Genomic DNA, 26,602 nt, shown 5'->3' on the forward strand with positions numbered 1-26,602 from the left:
GGCGCTCTCAGGGTTTCTCCAGCGGAAGGACAGGCCTCCAGGATTATGCACAGCAGTTCCTGGTTAGGGGCGCCTGGGGGTCTCAGTCGGGGATGTTTGGCTCAGGTCATGATCTTGAGGTCCTGGGATCGAGCCCCGCATCGGGCTCCCTGCCCCGTGGGAAGCCTGCTTCTCCCTCTGCCCCTCACCCCGCTTGTGCTTGCACTGTCAAATAAATAAAATATATTTTTTTAAAAAGTCACTCATTTACAAATGCTGTCACTGACAGCTGCCAGGTAGCAATAACAATTTCAATGATTTAATCATAATTACAATTTTAATGAACTAAACACAATCTAGCACTTATGTGGCAGGCCACGTTGGATGCCTCGGTGGACCGTCACAGGGGAAACGCGCACACACACCGGAGAGAGGATAAAAGGACATTTAGAAACAAGATTCAACAAATGGATCAAGTTTGGAAGTTTCAAAGGGGAAAAAGTAAGTGAAAGCAAAAATACAAGGTCAGAGAACTGAGTCCCGTCGTGAGGACGTTGGCCCCCTGTGGGGAGAGGAACATCCTCACCTCGAGGATGCAGGGAGGAGAATCCCGACAGGCCAGCCCCGCGGGGGTCCCTCCAGCTGGCCACCCTTGTCCTGGCCTCTACTTCTCACTCTGTCCCCCCTTCGTCAAACCTGGTGTGAAAACGCTCACGCTTGACCATTTCTTTTCGTCATTTCCCTGTGAGAGCTCTCCTACCATGTAAAACTTCTATTAAATGAGTGCATTTGCAGACTTTGCTCCTGTTAATTGTCCTTGTCGGTCTACTTTCCCAGCCAGGGACCGCACGAGGGTAGAGGAAAACTTTCTTCTTCCCCTACACGCCCTGGAGGGACGCGGGTGAGCAGGTGCCGTGGCCGACTTAGAGAAGGGGTCTGAGAGAGACGTCTGTCCTGTGGGAGAGCAAGAGCCTGAAATCCCGGTGTCCTTGTGGATTTCTTCCTCATCCCCCCTTTCTGGAAGCCAGTCACGCGCCCCTCGTCCTTCCTGGCCTTCCACCCTTCAGCCATCGACTGTTCTTGCCTGTGGTCAACAGCCGTGAATCTGCTGGTGGCCTCCTTTAGCTGACCTTCTGCTGCAGCCCCTCCTCAGCCATCCTGACCCCAGGCACAGTGCCTGGGGGGAAAGGTGAGTAAGACAGAGTTTCTAAAGGGGACAACTGACAAACAGAGGCTGGGTCAAGACAGATTCTTCTCTGTCTTCCCGTGGACTCCCACGCTGACCGTCCTACCAGGAGTGTCGGTGTTCTTGTACTTAAGCTCTCCATTTATGCTCTCATTTGTTGTTTTATTCAATAAATAGTTATTAAGGACCGAATTCGTGACAACTGGTTAAGTGCTGAGGACATAACAAGGAAGATAAGACACATTTCCTGCCCTTCTGAAGCTTGCAGTGCCCCTCTAAGGGGGTAGGCTCTTGTAATCCCCAGATGGCGAACGAAGCCAACGAAGCTCAGAGAGAGGCTGAGTTACCAGCCATCCCAGAATTTCGAGGTGGGAGCAGGTACATTTGTCCCCATCATTAGCCCCTGCCCCTCTACCCCACCAACCACTCACTGAAGACTAGTGTTCCTGAAGGCTTTGGGATTGCAAGTGACAGGAAAGGAGATCAGACTGCCTTAAAATAAAAATGGAATTTTGGAATTTGGGCTGACACCGAGCCCTTGGCAAGGAAAGAAGGTGCTGGCCCCAGGGAATCCCACGGGGTTGACAGTCTCTCCCTCACACTCTTGTTCTAGGATCTCTGCATTTTGGGCTGATGTCTTCCTATGTCAGAGGGATTTTCTCCGTGTACTGGGGAGTGCAGGTCCCGGGCCTAATGGCTCACAACAAGGGACAGAAGGCAATTCCCTGCTACCTACAGTTAGAACCGTTCCGGGGAAAACAGATTTATTCAGCGTAGATCTCGAGCGTGCCTCTGGATCCATCATCGAGGCTAGAGGGGGAGGGTTCTGGACAACTCCACCCACATCACTTACCTACTTCTGCAGCCAATGATGACAGCTGACTGTTGAAACTGGTGGTGGCACAAATGTGGCCACCGAAGAGCATGAACAGTGCCGACGCTTTGTAAGTACCCAGCAATGTGAGTGCCGATGCTTAGTAAGTACCCGGGAATGTGAGTGCCAATGCTTAGTAAGTACCCGGCAACATTAGTGCCAACACTTAGTAAGTACCTGGCAATGTTACTGGTGATGCTTAGTAAGTACCTGGTCAACACTTAGTAAGTACCTGACAATATTAGTGCCCATGCTTAGTTAGTACCCAGCAATGTTAGTGTCAAGGCTTAGTAAGTACCAGACAATGTTAGCTGAAGCACAGATTCTAGTGAGGGTCTACTACAGCACCTTTGCCTCAGGACTAATGATACTGCACTCCCATATATTCAAATGCTATTTTGATCAGGTTTGTTCTACTATCATGGCTTCCAAAAAAGTTAATTAGGAAGCCTGTCCTGTTTTATTCTTCTCTAAATAACATTTGATATCTATGTTTCTTGATGTTTAAAAACATTCACCCATAAAAACACTGCGGGGTAGGTGTGGGAAGAGGATGCTAATATTTATTTAAAATTCTTTCCTGGTGGGGCATCTGGCTGGCTCAGTTGGTAGAACATGCAACTTTTAATCTTGGGTTTGTAAATTTGAGCCCCACTTTGGGCACAGAGATTATTTAAAAATAAATGAAAATATAAAAATAAAATAAAAATCTTGGAGCACCTCGGTTAAGCATCTGACTCTTGATTGCAGCTCAGGTCAGGATCTCGGGGTTGTGAGATTGAACCCCACGTTGGGCTTCATGCTTAGCGGAGAGCCTGCTTGAGATTCTCTCTCCCTCTGCCCTCCCCCTGCTCACGCTCTCTCTCTCAAACAAGATTTTAAAATAGTATTAAAAAAATAAAATTATTTCCTGGGTATCGGGTGTATTTAAATTTGCACAATTACTAGTGCAGTGTAGGTGTGCAAAATAGGTTAGTTTCCTCTGCAATGGGGAAACAGAGGAGACCGTACTGTTGAAGATAATTGAGAAAGGGTATAACTTTAAGAAGATTTAAGAATTTTAAGAAGATTAATGTGAGAACAGTGTTGAAAAAGAAAAGTATTGGAGAACCCTTTGGCACCATGCTTCTCAAAAACTGGTGATAAAGAACCAACGTGTTTTTTCTTTTTCTTTTCTTTTCTTTCTCAAAAGATTTTATTTATTTATTTATTTATTTGAGAGAGAGTGCGGGAGTGTGCAAGCAGGGTGGGGGGCAGAGGGAGAGGGAGGGGGTCAGGCAGACTCCTTGCTGAGAGTAGAGCCCATACACAGGGCTCCATCCCAGGACCCCGAGATCAGGACCTGAGCCCAAATCAACAGTCAGATGCTCAACCAACTGAGCGACACAGGCGCCCTGTGTTTTTCTTTTATAAAATTTAGTGTTGATCATTTGTAAGACACAATTATGAATGGCTGGAAAAATAAAATGTAAATAGCTGGTATACAAAATACAAGGCCGATGACCTAATTTTAGATTCAACAGACATAAAATCACTTTCTCAAATTACTGTAAATGTTTCTAAAGAAGAGCTGTCAATTTCTGTACTTACCTTGGGTTGGCCTGGGGATAAACTCTTGGTGGGAGGGCGCTGGTCCCTGTTGGCCAAGTGGGTGGCCGGGGGTGGCTGCGGTAACCCCCATGTCAATACTGTCCAAAGACCACTAAGAAAGCACCTGTTGCTGAGCCAGCGCGGTCCTTCCTCAGTGTAGCCCTGCAACGTTCTAGTCAGAACTAATCAGAAAGGACTCTCTGGGAGGCCGATTTCGGCCTGGGTTGGGGCCTACTGAGACGTGGGGTCTTGCCCGGGGTTGGATGCTGTCAGCAGGCAGGGCAGCTCTATGACTAAGTATTGGATAGACGGGGGGAAAGACGGAATCTAAAGCTTTAATTGGCCAAGAGACAACGGCCACTCATTTTTAGCTAGGATGGAAAAACATTTCGGTTATTTTTGTGGTTTGGACGTGTTCCTGTTTTTGTCTGTATTCAGACAAGGTCATGGAGCAGCCTGGTCTGATGATGTCTGAGAAATTGTTTCTGTCCTCCCGCAAGGCCTCGTGCGTGGTGAGTGCCGGGCCAGCCCCCAGGTCTGCTCTCTCTCTGTCACCTCAGTGGGGTGACCCGGACTGCAAAAGGTTAAAAACATTTGAAAAGTAAAGGACTGGATGTGGTGATCGTGTTCAGACACAGCGTTTGGGCTGCACCTGAGTTTGTGCTCAGGATGTCTGGGGTGGGCCTCGGGAATTTGCATTTCTAACTAGTCCCGGGAGCTCTTGAGGCTGCCAGGCCACGCGTGGAAAACCACCGAATTCGGTGGGAGTATCAAAAGGGGGATGTTTACAGGGAAGGAAAGACCTATTGCAGTTAGCGGCATTCCCAGCGTAAAAGTCTAGCTCCCTCTGGAAACACCCTGGTGCCCTTCCGACACTGGGCGACACCATGCATTTTCCTGGTTCAAGTGACCACTCTCCCGGGGGGAGCTCACAAATGAAGATTCTTTCCAACATAATTTGTGCGGATTGTTGACAATAAGTTTGTAATTAACATGAAAGTAAAATTTAAGTGTTGAGGGGCGCCTGGGGGGGCTCAGTTGGTTAAGCGTCTGCCTTCGGCTCAGGTCATGACCCCAGGGTCCTGGGATGGAGCCCCGAGTTGGGAATCCCTGCCCAGCGGGGAGCCTGCCTCTCCCTCTGCCCCCCGCCCCCGCTTGTGTTCTCGCTCTCTCTCTTGAATAAATAAATGAATAATCTTAAAAAAAATTGTGTGTTTATTGTCCATCTTCCAGGAAGTTCCCTATTACAAACAAGCAGATCCATTTCAGGAGAATGGGTTAGAAAACGAGCAATTCAACCCCATTATCTGCAAATTGACTTATTCACAAATAGATACTGTACTAAACGCAAAGTAACCCTTTCAATCCCCTTTTTAATTATTCTCCTCTGTCAGGGTTAAGACAGAATTCTGTAAAATATGTAATTTCTTGTGCTTTTGAAATGTATAAATGTCTGTACTAAAAAATTTGACATTTTCTACTTGATTTTCTGAGACATTGGGTGAAAAGAGGAAGTGGTGAATAGGGTGGAACCAGGTGGTCTCTAATTATTCCGAAATACATGGCTGTCGTTTACTTCCCTCTACATTTGGCCGCAGAGGGGATAAAAGACAAGACGCTTGCAGCTCCCGTGGATGGCCTCCAATTGACAACTTATGTGGATTCGGTTAATTCTTTTTATTGTTGTTGTTTTTTTAAAGATTTTATTTTTTAAGGTAATCTCTACCCACAACGTGGGGCTAGAACTCACAACCCTGAGATCAAGAGTCACACACTCCCCACGCCCCCACCCCCCTGCACAGAGCCAGCCGCGTGCCCCTGATTCCATTAATTCTTGACCTAAAAAAATTCAAGTATCCTACAAGGAGTCAGTGTAACAACTTATGAATATGATTTTCTATGGCTCTTTCCACAAGTCATATAGAGTTAACTCTCCTCTTACAAGGCTTCCAAGGATCTGGTCGTTCAGGAGAAGCAGCTCAAGACACTGTTAAGCGTTGTCATGCAAGTGGGAGACGTGCTTTTCTTTCCACAGTAATCTCATCATCTCTAGAGAGAATGGGTTTTGGTAGGGAGCTAGATCTTGCAAATCCAGCAGGAGATTTTCACTGTAGCCTCAGAAGGAAATCAAGCAGAGTAAGGAGGTTAACCTTGGGGCTGAGCAGGTCCCGCTCTGAGGAGTAACCTCACCGCGGTTTGTCTCCTCATTTGTGAGCTCTCACGCATCCCTCATGCATCCGGACCCGGGGCCGTGCGTCTTGATTACATGGTACGCATCTTTTTCACAGCTCTTCTTAGGCACGTTCTCGGTATCAGAAGCATGTTGACAACAGGGGTGTTCGTGGACATGACGAGGAGATTGCGTTTCAGGGTGGGGACAAATGTTCAGCTACTCATCATGAAGACATTATGCAAAGTAACGGAGCACCTACTACGTGCCAGGCACTCGTCTAGGTTCTGGGGCCTCGCCAGTGAACAGCATGCTCATCTCTTGCCCCACAAGGAACACATTCTGGGGGGAGAGCCTCATGTGGTCGTTGGAGGTTGCCGGCCGGTGCCCGTCTCTGCCTGTCCCCTCCTGCAACTCCGAGGTCCTCACACACATGCGTGAACAGGGCCGTCTGCACGCCCAGGCTCTGTCCTATCTCCCTTCAGTGACCTGCCAGGACATCTGGAAAGTAAAACTAATGAGAAGACACCCCTTCCGTCCTGCCCGTGTGTCTCTCTCCTGAGACAAACCAAATCAGGACAAGGTGGGAGCGAAGATGCTGACCGCGGACGCCTGGCCCCGTGGACGCCTAGTGAGCCGTGTGGTGCCAGAGTCGGACGCACGGGTGGAGTGTGGCAGGACGGTGTCTGGAAGGGTAATCAAGGGATGGCCAACAGAGAGACCCTTGCTCCAGGAGACAGCCCCTCACACACAAGATTTACACCGGGTCAGGGGTCTGCTGTGTTGTCACAGGTTGGATCTAAGACCAGTAACATGGGTCAGCGAGAAACATGGCCCATGAATCAGCCTGATTTTGAGTCCCAGCTGCCATCCATGGGGCTGACCGTTCCAGCAGCCTTGCCTCCCCTGGCGTCGCCGCGCAACACGGGTCCGGAGGGCTCTCCTACCCCCGTCTGTTGCCCCTCCCCCCCGGTGACTGCTCATCGGCCCCTGTCTGTGTCTGCACGCTCCGGTCGGGTCTGGCAGCTTTTAGAAGTTTCCATGACACGTGTGGGACACTAGAATATTCGGCAAAGCTCTGAAACCCCGTGCCTGGGGCTCCGCCTCCCCAGATGAACCGCTTACCTCCTGTCTGGGTGCTGCTGGGGTCAGAACTCCGGGCAGAGCCCGGCTCCCGCCTGCGTCTGTACCTTCAGACCTCCTGCCCCGACCACCTTCAGCTTAGCTCTGGTTTGGCTGGGAATTCCTCCCCCCGTTCCTTTCACCCTACGCTTGATGCTCCTTAAATCCATAACTTGAAAAACATGTTCTCTTTGCTCCAGGGAAGGGAGGGTTGACTTTACCAAAGCTGAGAAAAAATATTTCCATTTCACTTTCTAGTACATCAAAGAGAAGGAAGAAAAACACACACGGGTGAGATTACACTTTGAAGCAGCGTGAACATCCACGTCCCGCCACGTATTGGTGGCTGGTGGTGAGGAGACTGGCGAGTGCAAGGAAGCACCCAGGCCTCGGAGGACGAGACAGTCGGTGGGACAGGTGGTGGGGACGGGTGGGTGGGGGCTGCCTGGTTGTCAGAATGGAGCATGGCAGGGAGCCCGCGCTCGGGGATCACGCAGCAGACCTGGTGCGCTAGGGCCGCCGGTGCTGAGGGGTGGGAGGCTGTGGGGTGCTGGGCGTCAGCGGTTGTGTGGGAAGAACAGCCCGGCTCCCCCCTGGGTCTCCCCACCACGACCATACACAGCACTTCTGAAACCAGCTCTCCACAACACCTGCTGCACGTCCTGAAGTTTAACTCAATTCTGACGCGGTCTTCACGGAGACAGCCTCAGGTCCCACAAGCTGAGGGCTCTGTCCCGGGAGACTGTCCCCCCAGCACATTTCCGTTGCCAGCCGTAAGCAGTAGATCCCCAGGTTAGCCGCAACCTCTGACCAACGTGGTCACAAATCCTCTGTTCCCATGATCGCCCTCCTTGGAGTCGATCACCTGCTAGAGCAGCTCACAGAACTCAGGGAAACAGTTTACCAGTTTATTAAAGGCCATGATAAAGGGCACAGGTAAACAGCCAGATGAGGAGATGGTGTGGGGTGAGGTCTGGGAGGGCCCCGGGCACAGAGTTCTGGAGTTGGGTGTGTGTCACCCTCCCCATGTGTGGATGTGTTCACCAACCTGGAAGCTCTCTGAGCCTCGACTTTTGGGTTGTTTTTTTTTTTTTTTAAATGGAAACACCATCATGTAGTCATGATCAATCGTTAACTCTGTTTTCAGCCTCTCCCTTCTCCAGAGAATGGTGGGGGAGCTGAAATTTCAAGGTTCTAGTCATGGCTTAGTCTCTGGTAAAAGGAGCCCACCAGGGATCCCCTCATAAAAACAAAAGGCGCTCCCATCGCCCAGGAATGTACAAGTTTCGGGAGCCCCATGTCAGGCACTGGGGTCAAAGGCCAACTATTAGAACAAAAGTTGCTCCTCATGCTCTCATCACTCAGGACATTAAAAGGGTTTTAGGTGCTCTGTGCCAGGAACTGGGGCAGAAGCCCATCACGTCACGGCGGTGTGGCCTCATCTTACTTCCTGCCTCTAGTCGAGATGGCTCTGGAAGTCTGTTGGGTTGAGTCTGGATGCTGGGATCCTTGCTCTGTTTTGTGGATTGCTGGGGATGTGGCTATCGCTGGTGTTGGAATCAACTAACTTTTGCTGAGAAGTTAAGAGTTTACTTTAACTCCAATTTACTTTAATTCCAACTCCCCAATTTCTATTCTGCTGATGGGACACCTGAAACCCAGAGAGGCCAGTGACTTCACCACGCGATCCAGCTAATAGGCAGCATCGAACCCATGCCTGTACAGCGGACTCACGCCTTTGGATAATTTACTGCCCAGCAGCGACATTTCATGGATGAAAGGAGCTGCTGTTAATAACTGTGCCAGGAGAGTGGGTGTAACACGGAGCCCCCCGGGGGGCAGGCTGGGGAGGAGGGGCAGCTGGTCATTTTTCTGTTTTTATTAACTTTTTTAAAGAACAAATTGTAATTCTGGAAATCATTTCTATTTTTAAATATTCTTCATCTTTTTGATTTGTAACCTTAAGTTTATCATTTCTTTTCTTTAAGAAAGATAAGATTGCCAACTCCTTTTATGAAGCCAATTTAACCCTAACATCAAAACTTGATAAAAATAGTACAATAAAAGTAGATTACCTTCCAGTCTCATTTGTGAGTACAGATGCAAGGACCCTATGTATATTAGCTAACTGAATTCAGTAATGCTTAAAAATATAATATATTGTGATAAGTTATGGTTAATTAATGTAATTTCACATAATAACAAGCTGAAGAATGAAATACTTAGGAACATTTCAACAGATGCAGGAAAAGCACCTTATTTACAATTTTAGTTAGTAGAAACCTAGAAATAAAAAGAAACTTCCTTAAAGGGATAGAAAAGTATTTATCTTTTTACCTGGAAAAATTTGAAAAGCATTTGCTTTAAGATCAGTAACAGTACAAGAATACATGCTAACATAATGTTCTGCATAACACTGAAGGTTCAGGCCAAGGTAATAAGACAGGAAAAAATACTAAGAAATATAAGGATTGGATGGGAAGAGATGAAATTGTCACTTGTAAGTATTGTGATCATTTACATGGAAGATTAAAGAAAACCAACAGACTTTCAGAAGTAATAAGAAAGTTTACAGACTATAAGATCAATATACAAAAATCAGTAGTATCCCTCAATACCAGCAATAATAAAATCAAGAACATAATAGACAAGATAATACCAAAACATCCAACACAACAATAACAAAACTGTAAAATATCAAGGACTTATGAGACAAAAATTCACAAGACCATCATAGAAGAACATTTAAAACTCCAGCAAAGGGCACAAAGAAAGCGTTGAATTAAAAGTGAGATAAATCATCTTCATGAATGAGGATGCAGTATTTAGAGATAACAATTTTGCCCCAATTTAATGCAATTTCAAGCAAAGTCACAGCTGCTGTTGGGGAGATCCTGCCCTGCTCATATTTAGAATGAACCCTCCACTGAGTGAGTCTTGGTAGAAGCCAGGAGCCTACCCCTCTCTGTGGAAGTGGATGAAGGGCCAGACATGCCTTGCTCTTTGGAAGCTAGCACATGAGTGTGTGATCCTAGCTCAGACAAAACCTTCTCCTTCTCAGAATCTTGAGCGGCACAGGGATGCAGGGAGAGTTCAAAGGACTTTTCCTTGTGGCAGCATCCATGGTGGCATTCCAACCAGGGTCCCTGCAGTGTAGCCCTGTCTGTCATGTTGCAGTCTACTCTTCCTTGGGTCATGCCCATTTTTTGAGCCTGTTTCTCTAGGCTTTTTCCTGAGACCCCCGGTGAACTCTGATGCCTTCTGTAGTAAATTCATTTCTGCATTAAGTTAGATAGACCCAATTTCTGTTGCTTGTAATCAAGAACTCAGAACTAGGAACCTCGCCAAAATATTTCTGAATTTTACGTGGAAGTATTCAGGTCTGTGAGTAACGAAGACCAGGAGTCAGCAAACTTTTTCTGTAAAACATTTTGTGTAAAAACACTAAACATTTTAAGCTTTGGTGGCTGGATGCAACTACTCAACTCTACTGTCATTCTTAAAAGTAGCCATTGACAGTATGTAAGCAAATGGGTATGGTTATGTTCCAATAAAACTCTATTTACAAAAATAGTCAGTGGTCAGAGTTTCGCCCATGGGCTGTAGTTTCCTGGTCCCTGATTAAGACAATATGTTGGCTAATTGAACATAATAATTAAAAAAAATGAAGTTAGGGTAAAGGACTACTTTAGATGGTATTAATATGCATAAACAACTGTGCAATGAGAAAAGCAAACTATAGTAGAGACTCAATAAATTGGATCTATTTTACTAAAAAAAAAAAACAATCATGAAAAAGAAAAGCAAAAAGGAGACAGACTCACTCTACTAACTAGTCAGACATATTACCCAGCCACAACAGAAAAAACAATGTGGTGCAGGTATAGAAATAAACAAATGGCCCAGGGAACAGAATAAACCCAGAAAGAGGCCAATGAGAGTTTGGGTTATTTAGACATTTTGTAGGAAAAATTGGTTCACTATGTGGAAAAAAATAAATTAGATCCGTACCTCAGGTGAAATACCAAAATAAGCTCAAAATATAAAAATAAGTAAGAAACTAAATAAGGAAAAATAAAGTTGCTAGAAGAAAATATGGAGTATCGTCAGGACTTGGGGGTAGGGGAGAATTACAATGGCTAGGCCATTATTGAACTATTTTGCCTTCTCAGAGGGCACAGCAGAGAGAGTGGCTGTGTTATTAGGGCAAGTTAGCCTGGAGCTGAAATCCGTGTGGTCAACTCAGGTGAGCATGGTCTCGTTCAAAGAACAGAGCATGGGCCACACGCTGGTGCCTGAACCATTGTCTGGGTCGCGAAGAGACAGGAAGGGCAGAATGCATAGGGAATGAGTGTTTTTTGTGTGGACAATAATGATGGGAAACCCCGAAAGGACAGTATTTGGAGCCAAAAAGCAATACAAGACCCTGATTGATAATTCTACAAATAACATGGCTTTCAGGTACAAGAATGACACAAGCGAGCAAGACGCAAAGTCACTGTCAAGTCATTTTGTTCGGTTTTATTTTGTACATATCCTTAATGGTATCTTTTTGGAGAAACAATAATAAAGACCGGAGAGGCACAACCACATCTTCAAACCCAAGTGTCATCACGTGGCAGCCGTGAGACTTTCCTGTTTGCCGGAGTGGACGAGCTACTACCCACCTCTCAGGGTAGCTGTAATTCCTAGAACGTGGCAGGGAGGGTGCACTGAAGATGGTTTCATGTTCCCTGTCATGCTCTCCCATTGAGAAACGGAGCTGGTTTTCCCTGGCTTTGAATCCCTGGCACCATGTCTGCTTCAACAGATGAGAGTTGGCAAAAGTGCTGCCTCTACTTTTTGCTTCTTGGAAACTGTAGGTCTGGGCCTTCGGCCACTGGGTAAAGAGACCATATGAACCATGTGTGCCAAGGACCAGACTTGTGAATGAACAAATTGTGGGCACTCCAGCCCAGCCACTGCCTGACTGGAGACTGCTGAGCTCCTGAACAAGGCCGGGAGAAGAACCGTCTGGTCGAGCCACATAATTATGAGTGACAATTCATCATTGTAGTCATTTCAGGACATTAGGTTTGGGGTTTATTTCCTGTGTAGCCATAGATGACCAGAGTGCTTGGAATATGGAGTAGCCCAGTGAGCCCAGCACAGGGGCTATCATTCGGGAAAAAGTCAATTTCCATTTGATGCTTTTCCAGACCATTTATACATCGATTAATTCATTCCTTCATTCAACCAATGTTAAATGGGTGCCGCCTCTATGTCACATGCTCTTCTAGGCACTGAACAAAACAGATAAATTCCCTGTCTGAAAGTAATTAAAACGATGCCCTTTAGTCTTTGTTGGTGATGTGATGGTTATTAAAAATAATCCAAATATTAGGGTTTCTCTAAAAAGACATAATTGTCTGATATGGACACATAAGAAATGAAGTTCAAAGGAAATTAACCTAAGTAAATTATAATGAGTATCTTCCTAAGTGTTAATACTGAAGAAGCTCAATAGAAACCACTTAGCTATTCCAAATTTAGAGTAACATGTATTTTGCCTCTCATTCTCGATTTATATCATCTTCTGAAAGATGTCTAAAATGAAAATTTTAATTGAGCAAGTTAACTCAAATTAATATTCATCCGTTCATTCATTCAGCCATTCAACAAATGGATATTAGCTGACTTTTCTGTGCTCATGCTAATCACTAAGTTTCTAACGCCAGACGGTTCAGACACGGACTTTGCCTTTTTTGCCAAGAACTCCACTGTTCCCGCTAATATCATGGGGGAGAGGTAGGGGAGAGGAGAAGCTTGAAGAAGTGTTGGACTGAGCATGGTTTCCGTACCAGAATGATTCCATAGATTAAGAGGTGTGGTCTACGTACTTTGAGGTAGATTCTTCCCTGTATGTCATGTAGGTACAGGTAAACTGAGGAAATGGAGTAGGTGTTAAGTTCAAACAGAACTTCAACCCATTATGTATGGTTCCCAGCTTTTCTATATAGTTGCTTGCTTTTCTCACAGCCAGGAAAATTTGTTAATTTGAGAAGCAAGGAAAAGAAGCTTATCAAATGCATTCGAATAATGCTGAGGGAGTTCTCAAAGTGTCTTCGAGCGCAGGTGTAGCCCATACACCTGCGCCCAGAACGAACTGGACGAGCACCATCATCAAAGTCTGTGAGAGCATGTCCACAATTACTTTGTAACCAAGGAGAGTCCTGATCCTTGGTTCTACAACCTCTGATCCTTAGGAAGTGGGCTTGTGCTGTTTTTTAAACTTCGACCCATCATCCTTGGGTAATCGTGACACCACGTTTCTCCTTACCAGGTGAAGTTGCCCAGTAGGTCACAGCTCTCCCTTAGCTGGAGGTCAGGCCAAAGCGCAGGTCACCATCTTCTAACCTGCTAGTGTCAGAGTTACTCTGTCTCACATGCAGAAAGATCAGTGAGCACGTGGGCAGGGGTCCTGTTGCCTGACAGCTTCCGTACGTGCAGAAAACATAAACTCTACCCCAGACAAGCAGTCGTGGTCACCAGAGGCATGGTCTGTAGCTTCATCGGTCCCCTGAACACTGAAGTGCTAACACTGAATTCTCTCCTTCTTGGTTGGGGCGTCGACATCTAGGCTGTGGCGGCAAAGAGGAGACAAGCTAGGACTTATTTTTGCTGATCCCTACAGGATTTTATTTTATTTTATTTTTTAATTTAAATTCAATTATCCAACGTATAGTACCTCACTAATATCAAATGTAGCATTCAACAACCCATCAGTTGCATACAACACCCAGTGCTCATCACATCACTGCCCTCCTTCATGCCCATCACCCAGGTACCCATCCCTCCACCCCCCAACCCCTCCAGCAGCCCTCAGTTTGTTTCCCGGAGTCCAGAGTCTCTCATGGTTTGTCTCCCTCTCTGATTTCTTCGCATTCAGGTTCCCTCCCTTCCACTGTGGTCCTCTGCACTATTCCTTATGTTCCACGTATGAGTGAAACCCTATGATAATTGTCTTTCTCTGACTGACTGACTGACTTCACTCATCATAATCCCCTCCAGTACCATCCACATCAATGTAAATGGGAAGATTTCATCCTTTCTGATGGCTGAGTAGTATTCCATTGTATGTATGAGCCACATCTTTATCCACTCATGCCATACAGCGTTTTAATGAAGCAAATGTACCTTCAGTTAGAACGAAGAAAGCGCCTCTGGTTTAAACGATACACGGTTTCGTAGGAGAAAGGGTGACCCCATGTGGCAGTTTTAAAACATGACCGTAAATTTTCCGCATTTCTTGCATCAAGGTGGCATGTATGTACCCTCATCTTTAGTCTGGTGGGGTTGTGGTTGCTTTGATCAGTGACTACAGCAGGAACGATGTTACATGGCTTCTGAGGCTAGACGCAAAAGGCTATGCAGTTTCTCCTTGCTCGTGGGATCCCTCTTCAATCCCGGAGCCTCCAGGTATGAAGTCCTACCACCTTACCATCTGCAAGCTGGAGAGACTGTGTGTTTATGATATAACCAGCAGTCCCTGCTGAGCCCAGATCTCCAGCCACCCGTAACAAGGTGACAGACAAGGGAGTGAAGCCGTCTCAGACCCTCTGAACCAGTCCATCTGCCCCATGAAGCAAAAGAATCACCCTGTGGAGAACTGCCCAAATCCTTGACCCACAAAATCATGGGACTTAATAAAATGATTGTTGTTGCAAGGCACTATTTAGTGCAGTGATATATTACTGAAACACCCCTTATGTTAGTTCGGGTCCTCCCAGAAGCAGATGCCAAGATGTGATTAGACACACAAGAGATTTATTGTTGGGTATCCTTCCTGTGCCTATAGCAGGGATAGAGAGACTGGAGCCTTCAGACCACGATGCGGGTCTGGAGTCTGTGAAGTCTCAGGTTATATCAAAGTTCTAAGACAGTCTCATCCAGGCTGGTGGGGAGTCCCAAGCCTGTTAGGGAGGTCCTATTTGTCCAGAATACTGGATGGTCAAACTGGAGGTTTGGATTTGCACGTGATCTGTGGTACGCTAGAAATTGTAGACTGGACCTCAGAAACTCGACACGTTGCTCAGTCCTTTACGGCAGCACTTAACATGGTGTATTATAATGATTTCTGGAATACCTTCTTCATTCTTCAGACTTTGAGGTTCTGGAAGGTTTGTGCTATGTGTTTTTCACCTTTGCATGCTGCTTCTCTTCCGAAGTTCCTGACTCAGTGAATGTTCGTTGAAAGGTTAACTGTGAATAATGATCAAACTATGTTTTGTGTGTAATTATAGGAATAATCCTTTGACCACATATATGAGGGTTTATTCTGGACTCTATTCTATTCCACTGGCCTCTGTATCTCTCTTTACACCAGTACCATCTTTTTTTTTTTAAATGATTTTATTTATTTATTTGAGAGAGAGAGAGCATGAGCAGGGGAGGGGAGCAGAGGGAGAGGGAGAAGCAGACTCCTCGCTGAGCAGGGAGGCCAGTGAGGACCCTGGGATCATGACCTGAGCCAAAGACAGACACTTAACTGACTGAGCCCCTCAAGCGCCCCAGTACCATCCAGTTTTGATTAGTGTAGCTTTGTAGTAAGTTTTGAAATCAGGAAGTGTGAATTTTGCTGCTTTGTTCTTTTTCAGAATTGTTTTTGCTCTTCAGGGTCCTTTGAGATTCCATATGAATTTTAGCATAAGTTTTTGTCTTTTGCATTAAAACTGTAGATCACTTTGGGTAGTATTGACAATTTAACAATATTAAGTCCTCCAGTCCACAAACATGAGATTTTCCCACTAGTTTTTCTTTGATTTCTTTCACCTCCTTCCTTAATTCCTAAGTATTTTATTCTTTTTGATACAGTTGTTAATGGCATTGTTTGCTTAATTTCCTTTTCAGATTATTCATTGTTAGTATATAGAAAAGCAACCGATTTTTGCTTGTTGACTTTGTATCCTGCTACTTTGCTGAATTTATTAGTTCTAACAGGTGTGTGTGTGAGTGTGTGTGTGTGTGTATGTGTGTATGTGGTGTAATCGTTAGGGTTTTCTGTATATAAGATCTTATCCTCATGAACAGAGATAATTTTACTTCCTTTTCATTTTGGATGTCTTTGATTTTTATCTAATTGCTTTGCTTAGGACTTCCAGTACGATGTTGGGTGGAAGTGGTAAAAGCAGGCATCCTTGTCTTGTTCCTGATCTTAGAGGAAAAAATTTAAGTCTTTCACCACTGAGCATGATGTTTCTTGTGGGTTTTTTATGTTTTTATTATGTTGTTGGAGTTTCCTTCAGTTCCTAGTGTGCCCAGTTTTTTTTTTTTATCATAAAAGGGTTTGAATTTTGTCAAATGCTTTCCTGCATGAATTAAGATGATTATGCGGTTTTTCCCTTCTTTTTGTTAATGTGGTGTATTACATCGATCGATTTTCACCTTGTTGCAACATCTTTGCATTCCAGGAATAAATCTTATTTGCATCGTGCATAATCCTTTTCCTATGCTGCTGAGTTTGGTTTGCTAGTACTTTGTTGAGAATTTCTGCACCAAATTCATAGGGACTATTGGTCTGTGGTTTTCTTTTCTTGTAGTGTCTTTTTGTCTAGCTTTGATATAAGGGTAATGTTAGCCTTGTAGAATAAGGGAGTGTTCCTTCCTGTTCAATTTTTTGGAAAAGTTTGGGAAGAATTGGTGTCAGTTCTCCTTTAAGTGTTTGGTGGCATTCACTGGTGAAGACTTCAGTCCTGGCTTTGCTTTGTCAGGAGATTCTTGATTCCTGATTTAATCTCCTTACTAGTTATGGGTCTATTTAGATTTTCTATTTCTTCATGACTTAATCTTGGCAGGTTTGGTGTTTCTAGGAGTTTGTCCATTGAGTCTATGTTATCCAATTTGTTGGCATATGATTGCTCACAGTGCTCTCTTATTTGTTAATTTTATTTCTGTAGAATCAGGAGTAATGTCCCCACTTTCAGAGCTGATTTTAGTGATTTGAGCCTTCTCTCTTTTTTCCTTAGTCCATCTAGCTAAAGTTTTGTCAATTTTTTTGATTTAAAAAAATTCCAGATTGTAATTTCATGTTTAATCTATAAGGTTATTTTTCTAAAATTAGGACTTTGTTTTTCAGGGAAGTTTTAAGTTCACAGCAAAATCGAGGGCAAGGTACGGACGTTTTCCACAGACCCCCAACCCTTCACACGCAGAGCCTCCCTCCTGATGGGCATTCCCACCACGGTCCGCCGGGTGCTGTCCCAGAGGCATGTTAGGTTCTGTTCACTTTCCTTTGACCCTTTTCCCTTTTCCCCCTCAGCTTTGATGATTTCCACTGCCCTATGTTCAAGTTCGCTGATTCTTTCTTCTTCAGAGAGTGCTTCTCCCAGGGAAACTCATTAGCGAGTCTCTCGCTGCAGAGAGCGCTGTGTGGACCTTAGGAAAATGAGTTTCTGGGAGAAGTGAGAAGGAATGGAGTGTAGACATGGGGGTAGGAGGGTGGGGCCGGGGGAGGCAGGCGGCCAGTGAGAAACCTGTGATCCTGGGGCCGGGGAAGGATTTGGGGGATGGGGATAATGTCCAGTTTCATGGTCCTGGTGCAACGTGCAATCCCACTGCTGAGGCAGGACTTCAGCAGTGTCCGCGGGGTCCCGGGAGCCTTGCGGGATGGGCTTGGGGAAAATGAAAGCGAAGAGGGCGGGGCTGATGTCTGGGTTGGCCCTGGGCTGAGGACAGGGAACCCGGGATGGCCGGGTCAGGGGAGGACCAGTGACATCAGGTCCGGGCTAGGACTCAGCCGCAAGTGACTGTGGGAATGTAAAATCTTGGGAATTCACATGCCTGTTGTGGGAAGAACTGGACTTCCCAGAATACTCAGAGTGAGAGCCTGGCCAGGAGGGAAAGGGGAACTTGGGCACCTTTGAGTTGCGCCGATGGAGAGCTCCCTCCTTGCCCGCCCGGTGACAGGGCAGGTCCAGCTGAAGACCCGAAGGGATGTGGGGCTTTTGTTTGTTTGATCTTTGATTTCACTGTAAAGCATGTCTTCTCTGACATGTACTTCCCAATAGAAACCCTTTTGCCATGGAGTAAAAACTTTATTTATCTGTGTATTTAACATTTATTGCCATTTACCCAGTGCAAGCTGCTTGAGGAAAGCAGGAGACACTCCTGCTTTCCCCGGGAGAGCGAGACAGGTGAAAACCAGCCGAGATGCAAGGAAGGACGGACAAGGTGCTAAATGGAGCTCAGGGACTGTGAGCATTAACTCTGGCTGGGGAGCAACCCCACAGAATCCACTGAATGAATGTGTGTTCTTCCCCACGCTCCTAATTCTTTCTTGAATTACTTTTCTCTCCTGTTAAGAGAGAAAATAAGAACACATGACATGGGATACAACACTTAAAACCCATCCTAAGATGTTGCAGTCAGTACAATCTGTCATCCACCCAGCCCACTTTTCTGTGCCTGGAACAAAGGTTCTGAAGACCACCTTCCAGAGGCGAAGAGGGTGGTGTTGGATGGAGTGCAGGCCGGGGGCAGATGTCTTTGCATCTCGGTCTCTGCATCTACCAGCTGCGCCATCCTGGGTAAGGTAGTACTCAGCCTCTCTCAACGAGAGATTCCCCCACGTGCAAGATGAGGGTAACAGCAACTCACTGGATTGTCGCATTAAGTGAGCGAAAGCATGTGAAATGCTGGGTGCACTAAATGCGAGATGCATTGTAGCTATTATTTGCATTATTCTGGAAAGAACACCCATGAGTTTAATCAGACTCTTTTGAATGTATATTTTCTGTTCATATGGTGACTTCTTGGATGAATGAACTCGCTAAATTTAGAACCTATTTAAGTCTTGCTTTCATTTGTCCAGAAGTTACCTCTATCCCAACTTTGACTGGGGCACCTCATTGTCTAATACTTAAGAATTCAATGCCTTGGTCTATCTGCTTCATGTGATATCTAGTCCGTCCCTTTTTGGGTCCCTTTCTCATTTTCTTAGGGTTCTGGGACAGTGATACATGCCATGGAGTATTCTACGAGTGCCGCGGATTTATGTAAGGGGAGGCACTGTTTTCTGTTCTGTTGGTGATAACTTTACCGACAATTGCCAGTGTTTCATGAACTTTTTGGCAACAGCAACAATTTGAGTCACAACTTCAAGGCACAGTTACGTGGTATTCTCCAGAACGTGTTCTCTGAGATGCTATTCTTCGAGGGCTCAGTTGGCGTTCCATAAAGAGGGTTAAAATCTAGGGAGTGCGTGGTTAACTGGAGTGGCAGGTGCATCTCAAGTATAACAGATGCTGTTTCTTGAACTTGTTTTTCCATAGCTTCCTTTTTTGGGAGTTGTAGGACTATTCAATGTTCTGGGAACACAGTTTAGGAAATGCCATCAATAGTAAATTCTAGGTTTGACTGATGTCTTAAATCCATCGTATTCCAGGAATGATCTTCTACTGAGGACATCGCCCTGTCATTTGGAAGCACTTTCATTGCTCTTGTGATCATTCAGACTCTTCAGCAGCTAGGGAGGAAGGAGCTTTGTTCCTCAGCCCATCCCCCCAGAGGGACACTCTCTAAAGTGTCTGAACCGAGCAAGAAAGAACAGTGAGCGGCGTACCTCAGTCGTGTCACTTTCCTGATGTCACTGAATGATACTGCATTACTGAAAACTTAAAATCAACATCCTCGCCATATAAAGTAGCCTGGTGACATTTTGAGGATCTAAGGTCTCAAATTCCTGCCCGCAGTGGGCTTTTAGGTGTAACTTCCAGTGCGTTTCCCAAGTGGATGCCTATTGCCCGGTCTTTCCTCTCAGGTGCGCCCACCCAGAGGAGACAATGTGAAATCATAAATATTACCGTACAACTTCTGGATTCCTTCGATATCGTCTGGTGAAAGTTTGAAGTTCTTGGAGTCTGTGACTCTGTAGGTTGGATACATCACGGCATTGGGATCAGACGAGTGACCCAGGCCCAAAGAATGACCAAGTTCATGGGTCGCAGTGATGAGGAAGTTAACTCCTACAACCCAAGAGTGATATACAGGAACTCTAAAAGCAGCTCTGTGAACAACGTCGTACACAGCATGCAATAAAAAATAAGTGAACTGCCAAGTATACACACCTCCTCAGAGTCTTTGCAGCTCACTTACTTGTGTCTAGGCCTTCACGAGTGGAGGGCTGAGAAGGAGAATCAAAGGAATGGCGCTCTAACGTCATCACCCCTTCTGTGTTTACAAAAATGTGCTGTTTTTCTTATGTAATCACCCAGACAGCAGTCTTCCGGAATGGAAAGCAAAGGCTTCAGGGGCATTAGGGACCCAGGCTCGAGACCCGGCTCTGCTGCTCACCAGCTGGACACTTTGGACACACGAACTGACTTCCCCAAGCCTCAGGTCCTCGTCTGTTCAACAGAGAATCACTCCCACTGGTAGGTTTGTCATACTCCTGAGAGTTTCCCACTGTCCGGAAAATAGTGGCCATTCACCGACAGGACTTTGAGCATCAGGAGAGAGGAAGCTGGCTTTGACGAAGCCAGGACTGTAATGCTGGGCTTGGCTCCTGATTTACTGAGCCATCTTCCCTCCAACTCAAAGACAGGCTTTGCCAGTAAGGCGGGAGGCGCGAGCCTGGGGCTTGGCCAAGGGGCCAGCGCTGTGATGGTGGGTGGGGACTGGAGACGCTCCGTGAGCCCACCCCGAGCAGGAAGGAAGGGGGTGAGCAAGACCCGCAGCATGTGGAAGCGAGCCTGTGTCACCACCTCACCAAGGCTGGAGTTGACAGCCAGGCGTCGCCTTGGTGGTGGGTTTCCATCACCAAACACTAGTACAGATCTCCCTCTCAGGGACAGTGGGCAGCTACATTATTTTATTTAATTAATTTAGTGTTAGAATCGTCTGCACTTGGTATTATTTATACCAGAGCTTTCCTCCATTAGTTTTCTGGGGTGTGTCTGTAATCTCCCACTTTGTAAGGTGACAAATACGATGGGCTGGCTTCCCTTTGAACAATAGAGAATGATCTCAGAATTGTACACAATTCTTAAATATCATAGTCTCTGCTCCTCCTTTTCCTCCAATTAAAAAAAAACTAACTTTTGGGAAATAGAAAGAACTCTAATTTGTTGAATGACTAAGCTATCCCAACACCGTGTAAAGCACTGTAGAAACATTATCTCATTTACTTCTAACCACAATCCTAGGAGGTGGGGCTTATAGTCCCACTTCAGAGATGGAGACTGGCTCAGAGAAGTCCATAACTTGACTAAAGACACGTGGCGAGTGGCTGGTAGACCTATGGCTGGTTGAACGCAGTTAGGTTTGAGCCCATGGCCTCCTCCCATCCTCTGTCTGCACAGCCTTGTGAGCATGTGGAAGGAAATAAAGCACTTGAGGCATGCAGTCATTGGCAGTTAACGATGGGTCAGTAATTACCATTAACTAAGGCAATTATCAAATTCACGTTGGTATAGGGAGTTCAGATTTCTAAAAACAACATGCAGCAGAAGAGCGAGGGGGCCCTATACCTATCCTGCTACCGTCCGTCCAGTGCTCGTCCTCATCAAAGTGAGCGTCTCCTCCAAGGCCCGGCCCAGGGGCAAAGGCGTGGGCCAGGGTGTTTCCTGGTCCGTCAAATGGGTAGTAGTCCCCGTGAGCTGAAAGAAAACAGGGGGGTTTGCCCTTAGTGTGTGAGTCGGTCTCTGGCCATCTGATCCTATGGTTTACGTAATTACAGAGGCTGCAAAGACCAGGCTGGCGTGGGCACTCAGTGTGTGGTGCTGGTCCCAGGCATGTTTTCTCAGCACTGCTCACCACCAGAGATCGAAGGCTTCCTGAATATGGGACTTTAAATGCACCACATCTAACTTCCAGGGGCATCGAGGCGTTAAATCTGATCGCTGTGCTTGGCTGAATGGTGGCAGGATGGAGAGGGAGTGGCTTACTGCACTCAGCAAGATACTTGTGCACCATTTAGGACAATTTTTCATGAAAACCTGGCCTGTTCTTTGCGGGTAGAACAGACAATGTCTTTGAGAACCAGGCACAGGGTGTCACAGTGAACTTTGTTAGTGCTTTTATTTGTGATGCAGAGATATTTATTCTTGAATTGGTATCAGGCTGTATCCATTTGAATCCAATGGATTCAATCCATTTCTTGAGAGACATGGACTGCCATGATCAGTGCTTTCTGTGACACGTTTTTTGGCGTTGTCAGTATTGGGGCCAAAGTTCAAAATTCAGCTTAGTTCACAGCACCTGGGCAGTTCAACATTAGAACAGACCGAAAAGAACAACATTTTTCTTTAGATCTGCACCATAAAATGCTAGCAATTAATAGCAGCCCCTGTATATGGGTTCTAGCTCCTTCAATCCTGAATCTGAATGCTCTCAGTTTCTCCTTCCTTACCCCATTGAGGGGGTTGGCAACAGGCCATCGGGGAGACCACTTACGGCCTTTGGAAGTTGTAACCCTTTTCTTGGTTTAATGATGATGTTAGTTAGCCATATTTTAACTTGTCCCATAAATATATATAGGTACGCATACGTACACCTATCAGGATTCACACTACAAAACAGGGTTGGCAAACTTTTTCTGTAAAGGACCAGATAATAAGTAATTTAGGGTTTATGAGCTTGGTGGTGTCTGTCACGATTACTAAACTTTCCCATGGTAGCCCCAAAGCAGTCATCGATAATGGGTAAATGAAGGACCATCACTGTGTGCTGTTAAATATTTACCCATAAAATGCTGAAACTGCCCACATGCACACAAAAAAGGATAGAAATTTATTTACAAAAATAGATTGTGGGCCAGATTTGGCTCACGAGCCATCATTTGGCATCCCCTGCTAGGAACAGTGGCTCTACATTGATAAACCAGAGGAGTGCAGTGCATATATGTTACATATGTCATGTATATAGCGTGCGTAAAGATCATATGCAGAAAGGTTTTCAGTCCTGAGCAGAGGGACGCACTTGCGTGAACGCGCAGGACCCGCCCAAAGCGACCCTCCTCACCTCCTCTTGCAAAGCCGATCATTATATCCGCCGTCCCCACTAAAAGTCTCCTGAAGGAAAGCGGGATCTCTCGGCTCCACATCCTCAGGGCCTTTGCCACTAGTTGATTCACAATGACACGCGGCAGGTCTGGCGTGTACGATACAACCCTGGTAGCAGATGAGAAAACAGAGTTGGGCCTTAGGGGGAGGGCTTGGCTGTGTTTGCCGAGGCGAGCCCTGGGGACGAACCTGTAGGTGACCACTCTGGAAATCCACTTTGGCTGGGTTGGGAAGAGTGAGTACTCTGCGATGTCTGGGACCCCACATCTGGGCTTCTGCATTATTTCTATGACGCGGGAGTTCAGGACTCCGGTCACCGGCAGACGGAAGAACCTCTGCATCAGCTTGAGTCTGGCTTCGAAGCTGTCGGCCTCCCTCGATTCTGAGTCAGGTGGATAAAACCTCTTGAGATAGTCCTGTTGGAAAGAGAGGGATTGCTCTGTCATCTTTACTATCTTCTTTTTAGATCGCAGAAGGCTGTGTGTCTTTGCCTCGGATTCCTGCGGGCTCAAGTCGTGGTGTGAAGGTAGCTACGTAGCCACCAAGTGAAACGAGTGTGCATTAATGAGGAGAAAATTAATATTGATAAGGATGCATTGTCATTCCATTTCATGAGCCAAAGGGTCCCTCCATTTCCCTTTTATCCAATTAAATTTTTTTTAGAAGATGATTTTTTAAATTTTATTTTAAAGGTTTTATTTATTTGAGAGAGAGAGAGAGAGAACACAAGCAGGGGGAGCGGCAGAGGGAGAAGCAGACTCCTGGCAGAGCAGGGAGCCCAATGCGGGGCTCAATCCCAGGACACTGGGATCATGGCTCGAGGGGAAGGCAGACGCTTCACCGACTGAGCCCCCCAGGTGCCCCTCTCCCAGTAAATGTTTTGAGGAGAAACCCACAGTACAGTTTATAAAGCACAGACTTGCTTGTAATAGCCAAGCGGGAAGAGCACCCAGCGAGTCCTCAGGGCGCAGCAGAGACCCTGCCCAGAGGTCCAACTCACCCAGCCACATCCGAGATTCTCCAGAGGTCTGGGCCTCACTGAGGTTAATGGATCTTAAGATTTTAGTGCTGGGAGAGGATACTGTGAGATTATTTTATTAACTTAGCAGCAGAGCTGGCCCTGAGCTCCCTCACTGCCCATTCTGCGGGTGGCAGGACGCAGCCGGTCTCCCAGGCGTGCCCCACTACACCTGGGTCCTGTGACTTTCTCAGGGGGCCCCCCGTGTGTGGACGTGAGGATGGCGGGGACTGTACCAGGAGCTCAGGTCCTTGTCTCCTTCAAACCTCAAGCTGTGCTGGGACGCAGTGTGGCATTGTCATTCCTGTTTACATATGAAGAGTCGCGGCTCAGACAAGCAAATCCCTGGCACAAGGTCACCCCGAGAGGAACTGCATTTGAACTCGGGTTCTCTTTCCAAAGCCCATTTCATTCGAACAATGGAGAGGGCTCTAGGATGCACGGTGGTTTTGTTGGAACGATTCAAACACTGGTGCACACATGTGCCGTCTAATTGCGGTAGGCGGTAAGGTTACTTTTCTCTGAACCTCTCAGGAATGTGCACTTTATGTAAGTGACCTTAGTCCTCTCTCTTCAAGGTCCCAGGGATTGTGTTTTGTTCAACACGACAAACACTATTCATCCATGACAATTAGGAATGAATCTGTTATTTAAAAACAAATGAGTCATTTTATCCCTTCCTGAGCTACTGGCTTTACAAAGACACTCTTTTGGAAGAAATCTTTTTGCATTCTTGATATGAACTTTCCTGCCCTCTGTTAAACCCAGCTAATGTCTCCCTGGTTTATTGGCAACCTGTGCAGGAAGTAAAGGGACTCAATGCACTTGCAAATGTACCCCTTTTGGAGAACCTGTTAGATTGGACTTTATGAAATTGCTGTAAATTTCAGGTAAAAAAAAACACAGTCAGATATCAGTAATTTCATATGGTTCAATCTAACAGATTACTGGGACTTTTTCAAAGTCAACATTAATGTGAAATAAAAGTAGACTCTTCTTATGTTTTAAGCTTAAATTTTTGAACAGTTAGGAGTCAACAACCCATTATTTTACCAAAAATTATTTATTTATGCTTATTGGGTTGCTTATTAAGAATTGGAGGGACCATGGCTTTTGAAACTAGAAAAACTTGTCCTTGACTCCTATCACTATCATTATCAAGTATGTGAATCAACATAACTTCGGCTTTCTCTTTTGCTCGGGATAGCGCTAAAGATTCAATGACATAAGGTATATGAAGCACTTTATGGTCTATGATAGTTGCATGCATAATTGTTGACATTGCCGTCACTTCCTTACTCAGGAGCAGAATCCTGTGAGCTGTGACATAGCATCGCTGTCCCCATTGGGCAAAGCCAGGAGTTCACACCTGCCCATCGTCCCCACCGGCTGGTCAGGGCCCCACCCGCTGTAACCTCTACCTTGTTTTCTGATTTCAAGCCTCTCCATTGCCAGGAGTCCCCACCTTGAGAGGCAGCACTCAGCCCTTCGGGAAAAGAATCTCAAGTCACAGTAAATAATAATATTAACTACTTCAATTCATTGAGTAGGAAACACTGTTTCAGCTTCTGTGTAAGTGCTCCACAGCACCCCATACCGTCTCCAACCTCCAAGTCAGAACACCGAAGCTCAGAAAAGTGTAATAACATTCCCACATTTGTCTACGTAGTGAGGGCAGGAAGAGTTGCAATGTGAGCCCAGTTTGGGCAGGCTCTAAAGATGCTCTGGGTTTTGTTTTGTCTTTGTTTTTGTTTTTTTAAGAGAGAGAGAGAGAGCGCACATGTGTGCGTAGGGGACAGAGAGAGAGAGAATCTCCAGCAGACTGCCCACTGAGCACGGAGCCCAACACGGGCCTCCATCTCCCGACCCTGAGATCATGATCAGAGCCCAGATTAAGAGTCGGACGCTTAACTGAGCTGCTGGGTCAGCTTGCTCTTCACAGCTACTTGGTTAAAACATCTATCCTCAAAGAAACCACCCAATTGAAAATCACACTTGCTCATGCTGATGGTGAGGCGGGGAGTCCCCCAGGGCGCGGGCCAGGGACGTACCTGAGCGTGTCTCCACTGTGGCTCACTCACGCCACCAGCCTCCCGGGGGAGAGGCCAGGCCAGCCTGCGGGGCAGTAGGCACAGGGCGCAGAGCACGGTGGCCAGCCCCATCGCTGCTGTCCCCGGGTGGGTCTTCCCGGGCCGATGGCCGGTCTGCGGAGCCTGCCGGAGCCTACAGACACATATATAGCTTCTCAGCCCTGAATGTTGAAATAGGTGATTCATTTGAGTGTTTTCTTTCTTTTCAGTGTCTACAGAACTTTGGAAGCGTGTGTTATTTTTCATTAATGGCAACAAGGAAGTTTTATGTCCTTATTGGCAGGAAACACACAGTGTATTTGCCTTTCACGGGATTTTTTTTTTTTTTGACCCTGTTTGCTGTATAAATTTAACTTATTTTATTTTGTCAGAATCAAACTGCTACTCAGACATGTCTTCATAATTTAAAATTTTGGGGAGCATAATTCGGGACATACTGTACCATGCATCTTAAAAGAATTTTTAAAAATTTTGAAATGCATGAAAAAGTGCATAAGACATACAATCAAATAACTATGAAGTAAACATTCTGTAAC

The 26,602-nt window shown here is 46.0% G+C and overlaps 1 protein-coding gene across 2 annotated transcripts; it reads right to left on the reverse strand.

Annotated features, from left to right (window-relative positions):
- Positions 1–17,982: 17,982 nt before the first annotated feature.
- MMP7 (matrix metallopeptidase 7) lies at positions 17,983–26,190 on the reverse strand. 2 transcript variants are annotated; one of them, XM_027580186.1, is made up of 6 exons: positions 26,028–26,190; positions 23,148–23,374; positions 22,918–23,066; positions 21,438–21,554; positions 19,761–19,922; positions 17,983–18,253 (listed from the first exon to the last, which is right to left on the reverse strand). In XM_027580186.1, exons 1-6 carry the CDS (start codon positions 26,136–26,138, stop codon positions 18,225–18,227), a joined length of 795 nt encoding a protein of 264 aa, XP_027435987.1. In that variant the 5' UTR covers positions 26,139–26,190; the 3' UTR covers positions 17,983–18,224. The 2 variants fall into 2 exon arrangements, with proteins under 2 accessions (XP_027435987.1, XP_027435986.1); XM_027580185.1 differs by having other exon boundaries at positions 21,426–21,554.
- Between the last annotated feature and the right edge of the window lie 412 nt (positions 26,191–26,602).

This window comes from Zalophus californianus, chromosome 11 (genome assembly GCF_009762305.2).
Source record: "Zalophus californianus isolate mZalCal1 chromosome 11, mZalCal1.pri.v2, whole genome shotgun sequence".
NCBI lineage: Eukaryota > Metazoa > Chordata > Mammalia > Carnivora > Otariidae > Zalophus > Zalophus californianus.

Excerpts from the sequence above, each read along its gene's own strand:
- MMP7 (XM_027580185.1), bottom strand. The coding sequence starts at position 26,138 with ATGGGGCTGGCCACCGTGCTCTGCGCCCTGTGCCTACTGCCCCGCAGG. Across the intron at positions 21,555-22,917 it reads GATCGGCTTTGCAAGAGGAG|CTCACGGGGACTACTACCCA; the intron begins GTGAGGAGGGTC and ends GTTTTCTTTCAG. Across the intron at positions 18,254-19,760 it reads AGGAATCCAGAAGTTGTACG|GAGAGAAAAGTAATTCAAGA; the intron begins GTAATATTTATG and ends CTCTCTTAACAG.